The 15492-nt window shown below is 45.1% G+C and overlaps 1 protein-coding gene and 1 pseudogene across 1 annotated transcript in view; one reads left to right on the top strand and one right to left on the bottom strand.

Annotated features, from left to right (window-relative positions):
* Nucleotides 1–15492, bottom strand: part of ACBD6 (acyl-CoA binding domain containing 6) — an 80996-nt gene that overhangs the window by 44274 nt on the left and 21230 nt on the right. Inside the window, exon 4 of the mRNA XM_049776579.1 lies at nt 8035–8117. Coding sequence (XP_049632536.1) covers nt 8035–8117 — 83 coding nt within the window. The remainder of the gene's footprint in view (nt 1–8034; nt 8118–15492) is intronic.
* On the top strand, nt 5775–5887 carry LOC126015168 (uncharacterized; annotated as a pseudogene).

Below are 15492 nucleotides of genomic sequence, written 5' to 3'. Positions count from 1 at the left end.
GGTGGGGGGCTTGGCTCCCTGGGGGCCCATTTTCACATCATCTATAATTATCTCTTTGCTTTAATCGCCTTGTCATTCCAGAGGCTCTCAGGGGCCCTGGCAGAGGAAAAGCTCATTAACTAAACCTTTTCTCCACTCTCCAGCCACCCATGGCTTTTAATTGCTTGGTGCGTTATTATGTGGCGGGAGTCTAACCAGGATCATTTTCATGAGAAAGGCAGGCCGAGAGGGGGAAGGGAGCCAGGGTCCCAGAGGTGTGTGCCACAGACAAACCTTTGCCTTCTCAATTACTGGTGCCAGCTGAGGTTTCCCGGGCGGAATAAATCCATAACTCAAGTTCATCGGGATCCAGGCAGCTCCAGGGGGAGTGGACCACTCGCTTGCACACTTGTGTGATGCTCCAGGAAGCAGCCGAATGGAACGAGACATATGTCACCCAATTCATCACCAATGGCCAAAGTGTTAACACAAGGTGGATCACAAGCAGCATGGAGGAGGGGACAGGCACGGGACATGAAAAAGGTTTTGGGGTACCCACCAGATGGGGAGAGGAGGGAACTGAGTCCTTTTCTGGGGCGAAGGGCAGAGTTGTCAAAGGGGCTGCAATGTCCCTGATGATCTGGCCTGTCGCAGGTGGTGGCAGAACCCAGACAAGCCTTTTGCAAAAATAAGGAACAGGGGTGACCCAAACTGCTCATGCTTCAGTGGGGAAACTGCTTTTTTACAAAGGGGCTGGAGTCTGAACTGTGCAGTGCTTTGGCTAAAAAAATAAATAAAAAATAAATAATGGTTTTTTTTTTTTGTTACCCTGACTGTATAAATCAGCATAAAACCAGGATTGCGGTAGCTTCTTCTCCAATTATACCTCAGGAAAATTCTTGGGTGCAGAGAACGGGAATAAGAAAATGTGCAGGCATCACTAGATTGTCCCCACAGTTGAGGACCAGGTCCTACTTCCTCAAAAATAATGCTTGCTGGGGCCGGAGAGATAGCATGGAGGTAAGGCGTTTGCCTTTCATGCAGGAGGTCATCGGTTCAAATCCCGGCGCCCCATATGGTCCCCTGTGCCTGCCAGGAGCAATTTCTGAGCCTGGAGCCAGAAATAACCCCTGAGCACTGCCGGGTGTGACCCAAAAATCAAAAAAAAAAAATAATAATAATGCTTGCCTACAATCATTCCTTTCACTCCAGTCTTTTTTTGATTTGAACTTGATGGACGGATGCTGTTTCAGAACCACGGTTTCTAGGAGCCCCAAAGAGAAGGTACTTCGAAGATCATGTCACAATCTATTACTGTTCCAGGAGGGAAACTTTCTAGTCACGGAGGGAAGCAGAGAGCAGGTCTTTAAAATGCTGCAGGCTTTTGAGCCTGACCACGCGGGTGACCTCTGGTATTTTCTGCCAAAACAGTTCATTTGTCTCATGGAACAACTAATCAATTCCCGAGCCCATCAATCACTGCAGTTGTGCACGGGGCTGGTGGGAGCGAGAAGGGCCAGATGGTGGCCTGCGTAAGTGGGATTAATAAAATTCGGAGAGATCAGAGCAGCCAACAACCCTCACCACAGTGGGAGGTTGGAAAATGGAGCCCAGGCCCGAATCACAAGTTATCTGGCCCTGCTCCTTCCAGTCTTCTTCACCCAATGTGGGCCAAGTGCTGCACAAACCTGCCCAGCCACCACCACCACCCTGTCACCCAAAGTGATTTCTTGCAACACGTGTCATTAGGTACCAGCCATGAATTCTGCAAAGTCCTGGGTTACTAGTGTGGTCATTTTGGCTTGTCTGCAAAAGAAATCAAGGATCCCTCAGCTCCTTCAAGAGAGATTTGCTGCCCAGATGGGACAACACCCATTCTCCCTGCCTCAGGGACATAGTGTTAGCAAGACACAATGAGGACAGCACAAGTTCTTGGGTGCCGGACAGAATTCAAGAATGTCCGAGGGGGCTGGAGAGATAGGACAGCAGTAGGGCATTTGCCTTGCATGCAGCCGACCGAGGATGACGGTGGTTTAAATCCTGGCATCCCATTTGGCAGGCCCTGTGCCTGCCAGGAGTGGATTTCTGAGCACAAAGCCAGGAGTAACACCTGAGTGTCAATGGGTATGACCCAAAAACAAAAACAAAAACGAAAAACCAAAAAAAAGAATGCCTGAGAATGGAGTTACTTCTGGGACTGCCCAAAGGCCATATAGGTAAGGTACTATCCTGAGTGGTAAAACCAGCAGTGTCCATGGTGTGGACCTGCCCAATGGACAAGCTCCAAAATGAACAGTGCTGCGTCTATAGCACAGTGGGGAGGGCATTTGTCTTTCATGTGGCCAACCTGGGTTCAATGCCCAGCATCCCATAGGGTCTTGGTAAGCCCCCACCAGCATCACTGGTGTGGTCCCCAAACAATCAAACCCCCCAAATAAGCGGGAAGGGGGTCTGTGCTCTAGAAGATTGGCAGGAGGCCTAAAGTGGGAGCCATTTATTGTTACCTTATTGTGTATTATCGTGACCCAAACAGGCTCCAAGCTGGTCCCAGATATCATAGGTGTCCCAGTGGCAGAAGCCCTGAGTTCCATCTCCAGAACCACACAGCACACCCTGCAGATGTAGCTCTTATTAAAAATATAACAAAATGAAAGGGCTTTTCAAGTCTGCCCATGGCACCTGATAGTTGAGGCAGGCCAAGGGCCCAAATACACACACGGCACACCCTGCAGATGTAGCTCTTATTAAAAATCTAACAAAGTGAAAGGGCTTTTCAAATCTGCCCATGGCACCTGATAGTTGAGACAGGCCAAGGGCCCAAAACCACAGGGTTGAGGGCTCACCCCCCAAGAAAGAAAGAACAACCCCCCCAAAAGAGCAAAACAGAAGAAAACAAAACCAAACAAAATATTAATAAAATAAAAAACAAAAACAGTAACAAAAAAAAAAACAGCTACTATTTAAAAAGGTTTGTGTTTCTTCTTTTTTTTTTTTTTTTTTGCAAAGGGACAGTAAATATTGGGGAAATTAGAACGGGAATTCCCTTGGCCCAAGAATTACAGGGTTTCTCTACCCTTAAAGCATACTACCATGAGAACAACTACAACTAACCTAGAGATACATTTTTATATTCTTAAAAAAAAAATACGAATTTTGGTGAAAGTGTCCCCCAGTTTAATGCTTATGATTGAACCATGTCACGGGAATTGTTGGACTAGTTCTTATGGCCCCCATATGCACCAATAATGCCACGTGGCATTGCTCCTTTTTTGCATAGGCACAATAAAATGGGAAAATACTATACATACAAATAAAATCCTATCTAATAGAGATTGGAACACACAAATCTTGTAGTGCAAACGGACCTTACACCCTGAACATTGACATAATGACCTAGCACAGGCCTCAGAAGAAAAGGGCATTTTCCATTCACCCCTGAACCAGGGAAGCCATCCACGAAACATCCAGGTTTGTCTATAAAATCACCTGGAAGCAATCCTCTACCACAGAAGACCCTACCACTGCTCAGACATCGACCTGCTCAAGAGACTTCCCTTAACACTGAGAAGACTTAACAACAACAACCTGCTTACAGGACAGGGCTCCCTGCATTGCCCTTTAATTGTGAGGTGAAACGAGAGGATGCTCCACATCCTGACTTCAATGTAGGATATGCAGATTCCAGGATCTTTAATACAGAAACATGATACCCAACAACAGAGACTGTGTGAAAAATAAAAGTGTGTTGGCACTACAGACAATGTCTTGGATTGGACTATCTAGCTTGCCTGGAGCCTAGAGTTGGTCTTATGCCAGGAAACTTCAGGGGTAGGGTCTCTTTGTATTTAGGCCAAGGTTATTCCTTTCCATGCCCCTCATATTTGGTGGGCAAACAACAATTGCCACTCTAACACCGTTTTTACTGTGCTCCTTTGACTCTAATCCTTAAAAAAAAAAAACCCACTTAAAATGTGAGGTTAACAAGCTAATATGCATGTACATGGAAATGTAAAAAATACTATGCCTCTAATGTTTAAGGAGTTACGTAAGTTTTATGGCTTTAGATTGCCTTGTGTGCTGAAATATTATAATGTGTTACAATCTGGGGACTTGAGGGACAAAGTAATTGTACATGGATTCTGTTTTATTTATCTTAATGTTCTTTGGCTAAAAGTTCAAAGTTATCAGCAAGGGGACTTCTGAGAATTATGTTATGGGTGATTGTCCTTCTACTGTAACTTTATCTTGTCCTCTTTCTTTGCATCTTTGTTGTCATAATTAAAAATAAAAAAATTATAAAAAAAAATACCAACAGGGCCAAAGATATAGCACAATGGGTAAGGCATTGCATGTGGCCTTCCATGTGGCCCACCCAAGTTCAATCCCTGATATTCCATATGGTCCCCCAAACCTGCCAGGAGTGATTCCTGAGGGTAGAGTCAGGAGTAACCCTTAGCACTGCCGGGTATAGCCACCTCTCCATTTGACGATGCTGTGGGGTGGTTTTGTGAGGCAGCATCTGTATATGTGTCTGTATGTATGTCCATGCATGGGTGCAACTCTGTGTCTGTGTGCATGTCTCTGTACTGAGTGTGCAACTGTGTGCATGTGTGTGTCTGTATGTGTATATGTCTGTATGCATGTGTGTATATGTATGTATGAAGGTGCACTTCTCTGTGCAATTATTTTTTTTTAATTTTTATTGTGGTCAAAGTGAATTGTAATTCAAGGCATATAGTGACAATGACTGAGGGGCATTCCCACCACTAGTGTTGTCTTCCCTCCACCCCTGTTCCCAGCATGCCTCCCATATACTCCTCTTTTACCCCCCATAATGCTAGTGTAACTGTTCCCCACTTGTACAGCTTGTTGTAAATTGGGTATCGATTCTGTTGTCGTTGACTGTGGGTTTGGTGTTCCAATCTGATCATTTTTTATTTCCACTAAATGTTCATTCGACTGTCTGGTCTTGGTACCATCCATTTTCCCCCCTCAAATTGTGAGGCTGAAGGAGATGATTCCAGTAATGTGGTTCTGTTGTAGATATATGAAAATATAAGGGAGAAGAAAAGAAAAACAGAAACAAAAACAAAAGCAAAAGGAGAAAAAGAAAGAAAAAAGGAAAGAAAAAAAAAAAAAGGGGGGAACTAGGGAGAGTGCGTCTAGATGTTATAAATTTCCCTTTAGAAGGAGAAAGGGGGGCCGGGCGGTGGCGCTCGAGGTAAGGTGCCTGCCTTACCTGCGCTAGCCTAGGAGATGGACCTCGGTTCGATCCCCCGGCGTCCCATATGGTCCCCCAAGCCAGGAGCGACTTCTGAGCGCATAGCCAGGAGTAACCCCTGAGCGTCACCGGGTTTGGCCCAAAAACCAAAAAAAAAAAAAAAAAAAAAAGAAGGAGAAAGGGAAAAAAATAAGAAAAGGGTAACAAAACAAAGCAAACAAAAACAAAAACAAAAAACAACAGGGCAGTAACAACAAAGTACAAAAAGAACAACGCAGGACCGGAGAGATAGCATGGAGGTAAGGCCTTGCATGCAGAAGGATGGTGGTTTGAATCCCGGCATCCCATATGGTCCCTCAGCCTGCCAGGAGCAATTTCTGAGCATAGAGCCAGGAGAAACCCCTGAGCACTGCCGGATGTGACCCTAAAACCAAACCCCCCCAAAAAAGAAAAAAAAAACAACCCCCCAAAAAAGAGCAAAACAGAAGAAAACAAAACCAAACAAAAAAATTAATAAAATAGAAAACAAAAACAACAACAACAACAAAAACCCAGCTACTACTTAAAAAGGTTTGTGTTCATGCTGGCTTCGGCAGCACATACACTAACATTGGAACGATACAGAGAAGATTAGCATGGCCCCTGCGCAAGGATGACATGCAAATTCGTGAAGCGTTCCATATTTAAAAAAAAAAAGGTGTTTTTTTTTGTTTTTTTGCAAAGGCACAGTAAATATTGGGGAAATTAGAACGGGAATTTCCTTGGCCCAAGAGTCACAGGGTTTCTCCACCCTTAAAGCATACTGCTATGAGAACAACTACAGACTCCATACATGCTCATTTTCACACCCCAAGTTCTTTTTAAGGCGCCACGGAACTTTCTGGTCAGTTGTAGATGATGACATCACGCCTCTGTAGCTAGAGATCTTATTTGCGTAGGTCACAGAATGAAGGCTAGGAGAGCTTTTTTTTTTTTTTTAATGATTCTATAAGTTCTGTTCCATCCCTGTTGTTGTAATTAGTGGTCTTGTTTTTTTGCTCAGATCCTAGAACAAGGCCTAGGATAGAGACTTTCAGTATGTTTCCAAAAGTTCTGTTCTGTTCAGTTGCAGTTGTCAAGGTCAGACCTCTGAAATTAGAGATTTTGGTTTTTGTATGAATCCTAGGCCGAAGCCTCAGCTAGGAACTTTCTCATGGTCCCTCAATAGGTTCTACCCAGTCTATATTTGTCAAAGTCAGTCTTCTGTAGTTTAGCGACTTTGGTTTTTGCATATAGCAAAGGCTGTCATGTCTCCTGATTGCATCAGACCAGTGGTGACGAGATAGGGCAACGCTCTCTTAGATCAGGTTGTTGCTGTTTCCTCATGTCAGGGTGTCATATCAAAACTGTTGCAAGTTGGTGCCAGAGCAGTATTAGGAATTTCCTAGGGAGGAATTTGGTTCCTGGTGCTGTTGCTGGGACCTGAGTCAGTTCTACGTCTGGGATCTGGGGTTTTGGGTTGGACAGTCGCTGTCCAATCACATGGAGAATAAGTTGGGTCCACATGGCACATGCTCAAGGTGGAAGGCTTCCTGTTTTATGAAATGTATGGTTCTTATCCCAAGTAGGTAAGAGTTTGTTTCTGTGTATAAGATTTTCCCTTATATAAATAAAGTGCCTGTGCAAAAGGGGATGGTGCCAAATTATATTGCTGGTGGAATTGGGGGTAAGAATAATAGTCTATACATTCTCTGTGCTCTGGTTTTGACCTGAGCTTTTATCCCAGGCAAGACTTTTTCTTGTAGGTTTTTGTACTAAGCAGAACCAAATCTGGTGAAATTAAAGAGAAGAAAAAGCAAAAAAATTAAAAAAGGAATTAAAGAAAAAAAGCTGTTTAGGAGGTTAACTTATATTTGGGGTTAAACAGACTAGGGGGTATTATTATACAGCTATCAAACATATAAAGGAAATATAGTCTTCCCCATTAAGTCTTTTGGAATTTTCCTGTGGGGGGGGCGTAATCCAGGGGACTTTTTCATCACACATCTTGTCTTGTGTGCAATTTTGTGCGCGTGTTTGTATGCGAGTGTGCATGTCTGTGTATTCCTGTGTGTGTACATATATGCCCGTGTAAGCCACACATCCAGCCATGTTGCTCACATATGTGCCTACAGGGGCTCACTCTCTCGTGGCCACAGAGCTCACACACACATTCCATCGTGGCACATGCAGTGAGATGCAGAGGGATCCACAGGGGACCTCAGGGGACCGAACTCTCAGCCTCAAGCTCTGAGGGCTGAGCCAGCCCCTCATGCTCCTTGGACAGTTTAAATTAGAAAAGCAATCAGCACTTTCACCTCAGGTGAACTAATTCTGCCAAGAAACAGCAATTGAGTCAATTAAAGAACATCTTTCCCAGGGGAGGGCAATAGCACAGTGGGGAGGGTGCTGTCTTTGCACACAGCAGACCTGGGTTCCACCCCTGGCACCCCAATAAGATCCCCTGAGCACCATCAGGAGTAATCCCCAAGTTTCATCAGGTGTGGCCAAACAAAACAATACAAAACGAAACAAACAACAGAAAAATCAAACACCATATACTGTAGCTCACAAAGTATAAGCAGGACCATCTCTCATCAACTTCACTAAACAGCCTGTCTTCACTGCTCCAAAATTCAATATTTTGTTTAGTGATCACACCGGAGGTGCTCAGGGGTTACTCCTGGCCCAGTGCTCAGAGATTACTCCCTTCCTTACCACTTACTGACCTACTAGTTATCACCCTTCAGCCTCTCATTTTCTTCCTTCTCCCCCTTTTCTCCACTATTATCAAAGACCAGTGGAGAAATAATTACCTGATGATTTCTTCGTGATACAGAGAACTAACGACTGGCCCACCAAAACCTGTTTTTGCTTCTTGTCCTTTCTTCTCTGGTGACTGAGAAACAAAAATGGAAAAAAAGAAACATGAATTAAAGCACTGTGTATTTAGGCCTAGGGCGAAATACTACGCTATTGGTCACTTAAAAGACTTGCCATTCCACATCTTCTTCAAAGCCCAGGAAACAGCAAAAAAAGCAAAACAGAAAATTCACTCAAATAGTACCATAAAAAGTAATTCTGTAATCACAGCAAAATTCCTCAACCTATCAGCAAACCAAGCTCAAAAAACATTCATATAGCAGCATCAACTAGAAGCTATCTGTGATACAAGGATGGTTCAACCATCTACGTATCAATATGACATATGCTATCAAAAGATGAAAGTTAAAAATCATGCAGTTGGGCCGGAGCGATAGCACAGTGGTAGAGCGTTGTCTTGCATGCTGCCAATCCAGGACGTACCTTGGTTCGATCCCCAGTGTACCATATGGCTAGCTAGGAGTAATTTCTGAGTGTATAGTTAGGAGTAACCCCTGAGCATCACAGGGGGTGCCCCTCCAAAGAAAAGATCATGCAGTTATCTCAACAGATGCAGAAAAACTAGTGGACAGAATCCACATCTGCACGTGAAAAGGACACTCAATAGAGTGGGCAGAGAAGGATGCACCTCAGTGTCATCATGGCCATCTCTCAGACCCCAGTTAACATCATACTCCATGGTAAAAACCTGAAAGTCTTTCCTCTGAGCCTAGAACAAAACAACACAGTATTCCAAGTCCTGACCGGGGAAATTAGGCAATTTGGTCAAATTGGTCAATGAGAAATCCTTGTCCCATTCAATGTGCCAGCATGTAGTGCGGCAGGGATTATCACTATAGTCATCTGAATAATTCTATAGCAGTTTCTCCTTGTTTTACTTTGCAAGTCCCTAATCCCACATGCTGCTGAACATCTCATTGGTCTACTTTTTCTGGGAAGGTATCTTCATATCTTTTGCCCATTTCATACAATGAGTTCATGCCAAAGATAGTCACAATAAGGCAATAAATATCCATCACAGTTATTCCTATGTTCTTTTTTGAGGTGTAGATGGAGCAGGAGTGCTGGCTTACACCCAGTGGTGCTTAGGGATCACTCCTGGAGGTGTCCAGGGGATGGGGGTTGAAACTGGATAAGCTGTGTGCAAGACAAGCATCTTCATTTCTGTTCTCTCTCCAGTCCGCCCTACCCACTGTGCTATTATACCAGCCCCCTTATTTTAAATTTTTTTTGTTTGTTTTTTTGTTTTTTGTTTTTGGGCCACACCCGGTAACGCTCAGGGGTTACTCCTGGCTATTTGCTCAGAAGTTGCTCCTGGCTTGGGGGATCATATGGGACACCGGGGGATTGAACCGCGGTCCATCCAAGGCTAGCGCAGGCAAGGCAGGCACCTTACCTTTAGCACCACCGCCCGGCCCCTTATTTTAAAAATTTTAAACTTTATTGATTGATTGATTTTGGGGCCACAGCCAGCTGTGCTCAGGGGTTACTCCTGGCTCTGCACTCAGAAATTGCCCTGGCAGGCTGGAGACCAAATGGGATACTTGGAATTGAACCAGATCCCTCCTTGGCTGGCCCCATGCTATCAAATACCCTACCACTATGCTATCTCTCCAGCCCCTTATTTAAAAAAATTTTTTTGGGTCACACCCAGCTCAGGGATTTCTCCTGGCTCTCTGCTCAGAAATCACTCCTGGCAGGCTCAGGGGACCATATAAGATGCCGGGATTTGAACCACCGTCCTTCTGCATGCATAGCAAACGCCTTACCTCCAAGCTATCTCTCCGGCCCCCTATTTTAAAATTTTTAAGAGACTTTCATACTCTCTTCCATAGTGACCACACCAATTTCCATCTCTCCCCTCCTATCCTCGCCTTAACCCAGAGAACAAAGGAGCCCACATTTCTTCTCATCCTTGCCAACACTGGCTAGCTCCTGTCTTTTTGAGAACGGCCATCTGGACAGATGTGCAGCAGCATCTCGCCCTAATGCTCATTTGCATTTCCCTCATGACTAGTCTGGATGGACACCTTTTCAGGCGCCTGCTGGCCATCTGCAGGTCTTTCAGAAGCATCGATTCAAATTCGCTACCAATTTTTCAGTAGGTTGTCATGTTTGGTTTTGGCCATTTCCACTGGGTTGTTTTGATCTGCATTTCCTGTTACACTGTACACATTTCTGTATGTACAATTATTAATGCCTTGATTGACAGAAAAGATGCATGGCTATTTGGTCCCTTTCCACCAGCTTTCCTCTTGACTTTGCTGTGGACTTCACCAGATGAAAAGCAAAACCGACCTCTTTGAAAGACAAACAATGGGAGCCAGAGAGATAGTACAGCTGTAGGGCATTTGTCTTACACACAGCCAATTCAGGATGGATGGTGGTTTGAATCGCGGCATCCCATATGGTCCCCTGTTCCTGCCAGGAGCACAGAGCCAAGAGTAACCCCTGAGCGCTGCCGGATGTGATCCAAACACCAAAATAAATAAATAAATAAATAAATAAATAACAATGGTAGCTGGAACTTGGCTGGTGATTGCACTGGCTCTGTAGTTATGAAGTAATATCTTTTTTCGATTTGTTTTTGGCACACCCAGAAGTGCATATGGCTTATTCCTTCCTGATTCTGCATGCACTCAAGAATCACTCCTAGTGGTGCTACGGGATACTAGGGATCTAACCCGGCTCAGCCATGGGCAAGGCAAATGCTCTCTCCACTGTGCTATTGCCCCAGCTCTACCATCATTCTAACTATAAAACTGTCCAGTCTGTGGCATGAGGTGACTCCCGAAACATCCTCTTCAGCTTTGCTTCCTACACATTTTTGCTCCTATCAGTCAGACAGTAAGATTCCTTCAACTCTCTTTGCCTTTAGCTGTAAGCTCTAGACACAGGCAGGGATCCCTCTTTCCTTCCCTTCACTCATCACCCAATACGATTTGTCCTGCAGTGCTTGAAAATCACTGTTTCGCCTACTGTATTTGCAGTTCTTGCTTTAGTCATAAAGGTATTCCTTAATCTTGTTCCCCTTAGCCTAACCTGCCTGGGGGGGGGGGGAGAGAGAGAGAGAGAGAGAGAGAGAGAGAGAGAGAGAGAGAGAGAGAGAGAGAGAGAGAAGGAGAGAGAGAAAACACATCCGATTATTATTCTCTCTTTCACACCCTCCCTCTCTCATCTCCCTCTTTCTAATACAATCTTAATCACTACCTACCCTAATTGCCTCCTAGTTTTCTATGTAAGTTATTTTCACTTAGAAGCAAAGCTATGATGAATGACTTTTGCACGAAAAGCAATTTGCTCATTTCTTTTCCTCAAATTAATCCCTTTCTGCATCATGTACATTAAGGGCAATGGTGAAGGGCCAGAGACAGTGAAGTGCCTGTTTCCCAAATAGAAGTCCCTCATGCAATCCCCAGCCTGCATGGTACCTCAAGCACCACTAGGAGGGAACCCTGAGCACTGCTATATGCAGTTAAATAAAGGGTATATTTTTGGTGGCTTTACCCCCTGGATTTCCATTCCAATGCAATGTTTTCTCATAGAGGTGTAAGAAGTCTATTCCACTTCTCTCTATTCCAAATCCATCAGATTATTTTTATGTTGCATCAGCAGTGAATGAGACAGAAAGAAGAGAGAGAGACACATACAGAGAAAGAGAGTGACTGATTTGGCAGGCAAGAGGATAAAATTTGCCAAATCTTCCATTGCTGCAGCCTCTATTATTTGAGACACTGAAATGATCCTTCACTCAGAGGAGTGAGGATAAGGTGTTGGTAGAATCTTTATCACTTGATTTCGATTCCACCTTAGTCAGCTGCAAGATCAAGATCAAAGAAACCCTTTGAGACCATGCCACCCTCTGAACAAGGATCCTTCCAGAAAAGACCAGGCTGATGTGGGCACAGAAAGAGCCACCACGTATTATTACCCTACTGGGCTTCTGTTTGGGTGATGCATTCATCAGTCCAGCCATAGGATTTTGTGAGTCCACACAGTCATAATTGGGGCCCTTAGGCCGCCTAAGCACCATGTTGGTACCCTCCAAAAAAAGCTCATGTGGTTTTATAGTCGTTTTTATTGGGGGGGTTTCATACTCAGCAGTGCTCAGGGGACCCTATGGGGTGCAGGGGATCAAGCCCAATTCAAATACATGCAAGGTAACACATGCCTTCCTTGCTGTGCTGTCACTCCAGTCCTTGTGATTTTTCTAGTCTTGTCCTTTCAAAGCGATCAGTTCACTGTCAAAACCTCTGAAAGTTGCAGGAAGTCTTTGCCTTCCTGAGGCTGGAGGCAACTGCCCCTTGAGAGAGACACATGGGGAACAGTGCCTGCCAGCTGCAATTACACGCCAGGGTGAATGGAGATTCTGAGCCCATTAATGAGGGCGTGACAACAGCGCTGGTGTTTTCAATTACTGCTGCAGTCGGGTGCAGGGCGACTCAGCAAACCTCACCTTGGAGCTCATTGGACCCGGCATGTGAGCACAGCTCCACCAGAGCAAGGTGAAGCAGGAGGCAGGAGCAAACATGTGATGCCAAGAGCCAGGAGGAAACTGGGGCACATCTGGAAATAAGAGGTTGTAGGGACAAACGTGGGGGATAGATCTACCTAGGCAGGGATCCTGAGCCTCGCTACCTGACAGAGCTGAGCCAGGACTGTTTCCCCCACATTACCTGGATGCTGTCCCACAGGGCATCCAGCTTCATCCATGAGCCCAAAACATTCAGAGATGGGGATGGAGCACAGAGTGCATTGGGGAGGAAGAGGGAGCATCAAGAGCATCAGAGAGGGAGCACAAAGAGCTTGATGCTCTTGATGGAGCCTCAAGAGCATCAGAGAGGAAGTAAAGAGCACTGGGGAAGGAGGAGCATCAAGAGCCTTAGATAGAAAAGGAGCATCAAAAACATCAGGGAGGGGCCGGAGAGATAGCATGGAGGTAAGGCGTTTGCCTTTCATGCAGAAGGTCATTAGTTCAAATCCCGGCATCCTATGTGGTCTCCTGAGCCTGCCAGGAGCGATTTCTGAGCATGGAGCCAGGAGTAACCCCTGAGCGCTGCCAGGTGTGACCCAAAAACCAAAAAAAAAAAAAAAAAAAAAAGAACAACAATAACAACAACAAAAACAAACAAACCATCAGGGAGGAATGAGCATCAACAGCATTGAAAAGGGAGAACCAAGAGCATCAGGAGGGGCTGGAGAGATAGCATGGAGGTAAGGCGTTTGCCTTTCATGCAGGAGGTCATCGGTTCGAATCCCAGCGTCCCATATGGTCCCCCGTGCCTGCCAGGAGCAATTTCTGAGCATGAAGCCAGGAGTAACCCCTGAGCACTGCCGGGTGTGACCCAAAAACTAGCAAAAAAAAAAGAGCATCAGGAAGGAAGTACCAAGAACACCAGGGAGGACTGAGAGCATTGCAGGAGGAGGACTGAGCATCAGGGAAGGAGATCTGAGAGTATTAGAGAGGGAGCACTGAGAGTATTGGAGAGGAAGCTGCCATGCTCTGCAGGTCACTGCCAATGACCAGGTTAATTAACATTTGCAGAGTCTTAACTGTGTCGTTGTGCAGAGTGCACACGTCATTTGGGGACTAGATTCAATTTTAAAGCAATAAACTAGCAGCATCCAACTGATTTTATATGCACAGTATATTCAAGAGGGATTTCCTGGGACTCTCTGTGACTGCAGTTCTATAAAAGAATTCACTCCACATGTGATTTGAAGGTGGCCACTCTGAAGATAGGACTGGAACCTATCAAAGCAATGAACAGAAGTGGCTGATTTTCAAAGCACCTAAGTCATAATGTTCTGCGACTTGGAAGAAGCCCTAACAGACCAGGCTGTTAGCTGTAATAAGCATCATGGTCCCTGAGACATGCTTCTACACAACACAGCTGAAAGTGTTGGAACTCCAAGAGGAAAACTCATGAGGCCAACCAATCATGTTTCATACTTGAAATCTAACATCGATCTGTGCTGCCACTGTGGAAACTGTCCCCAGCAAGGCTGCTCTGAGTCTATCAAATATTATAAAATATAAAAAAATATTATAAAATATAAAATATATAATGTTCAGGAGTTCCATAATGCTGGGGAGAAATAAGGACTTGGAGCGAGAAGGGGCATCAAAGCAGAGTCCACATACCTTACCAACCCCCTGAGAAATCGCCGTCCATCTTAGCAATATTCTCCATCTGGACTCGCTCTAATTACTTGAGGTCTTAAGTTATTCATTTCTAAGTTGGCTAAAGTAACCGGTAAACACCCCTTTGGGGCACATCATTTGTAACCCTGATTTATGGGCCTGCCTCCTCCTGGTGTGGGGCTGACCCGGAGTTTATCATTAGGCCGCATAATGTGGACATAGAACAGAGGCTCAACCACTCGGCCACAATGACACAATCATGGGGTGGCTTAATAACAGAGTGTGATCTTGCTCCACCCTACCCTAAAATCTCTGTAGCAACCTGAGACATGTACCCCAAGGCTCAAAGGCTACGGGTCTAAGCTGCCCACTTTTCTGTAAACAAGTAACCATTCTCGTTCATTCATTTTATTCCTTCCCACTTTCATTAGCACTTTGTCTCCTAACTGGGATCATGCACAGATGATTTTTCTTGTTTGGCACTTTAGTTTGATTTGGGGCCATCTCCTGCAGTGCTCAGGAATCACTCTTGGCATTACTCAGGGGACTCTATAGGATGCCAAGGATCGAACCTGGGTGGGCTACGTACAAGCTGAATACCCTCTCATCTATGCTATCGCTCCAGGCCCACAAGAACCTTTTCTGAACCTCCTAGAAACAAGGGATGGGAGAAGAACCAATTCCACAGATAACCTCATAAAAGTCAAGGATGGGGGCCAAGATGGCATGGAGGTAGGGCATTTGCCTTGTATGCAGAAGGATGGTGGTTCAAATCCTGGCATCCCCCATATAGTCCCCCGAGCCTGCCAGGAGTGATTTCTGAGCACTGCTGGGTGTAACCCAAAAAACAAAACAAAAAAAAAGCCAAGGATGATCCACTTGGTTTTTCAAGTTCCAGTTCATCCTCCTGCTTCCCGTCTAGGAAATAAGTGCATCACGTGGCTTCCATCCTTTACTGTGAAAAGCCTCTGGTTGGCAGAAAAGTCTCCAGTGACACTTCTCAGAATCATTCCAAGGAAGGGAGGGCATGGTCCTGGGGGGTGTGCAATGTTCCAAGAATGAGGCCCTTCCTAACTGTCACAGGAATTCATGGGGCTGTTTCTTTCAGGGCCAACCTGAACCATTCTAGGAGAAATAGTTAGAGCAGCTGCCCCGCAACTCCCAGGATGCACTGCGAAGAAATTCCCAGGTTGGTGCACAATCCAAATAGAATAATATTGAGGGCAGCCTTCTCTGTGTAAAGGGA

Source organism: Suncus etruscus, chromosome 7, assembly GCF_024139225.1.
Source record: "Suncus etruscus isolate mSunEtr1 chromosome 7, mSunEtr1.pri.cur, whole genome shotgun sequence".
NCBI classification, from domain to species: Eukaryota; Metazoa; Chordata; class Mammalia; order Eulipotyphla; family Soricidae; genus Suncus; species Suncus etruscus.
The sequence above is the reverse complement of the archived record's forward strand: the minus strand, read 5'-3'. Positions and strand labels throughout refer to the sequence as shown.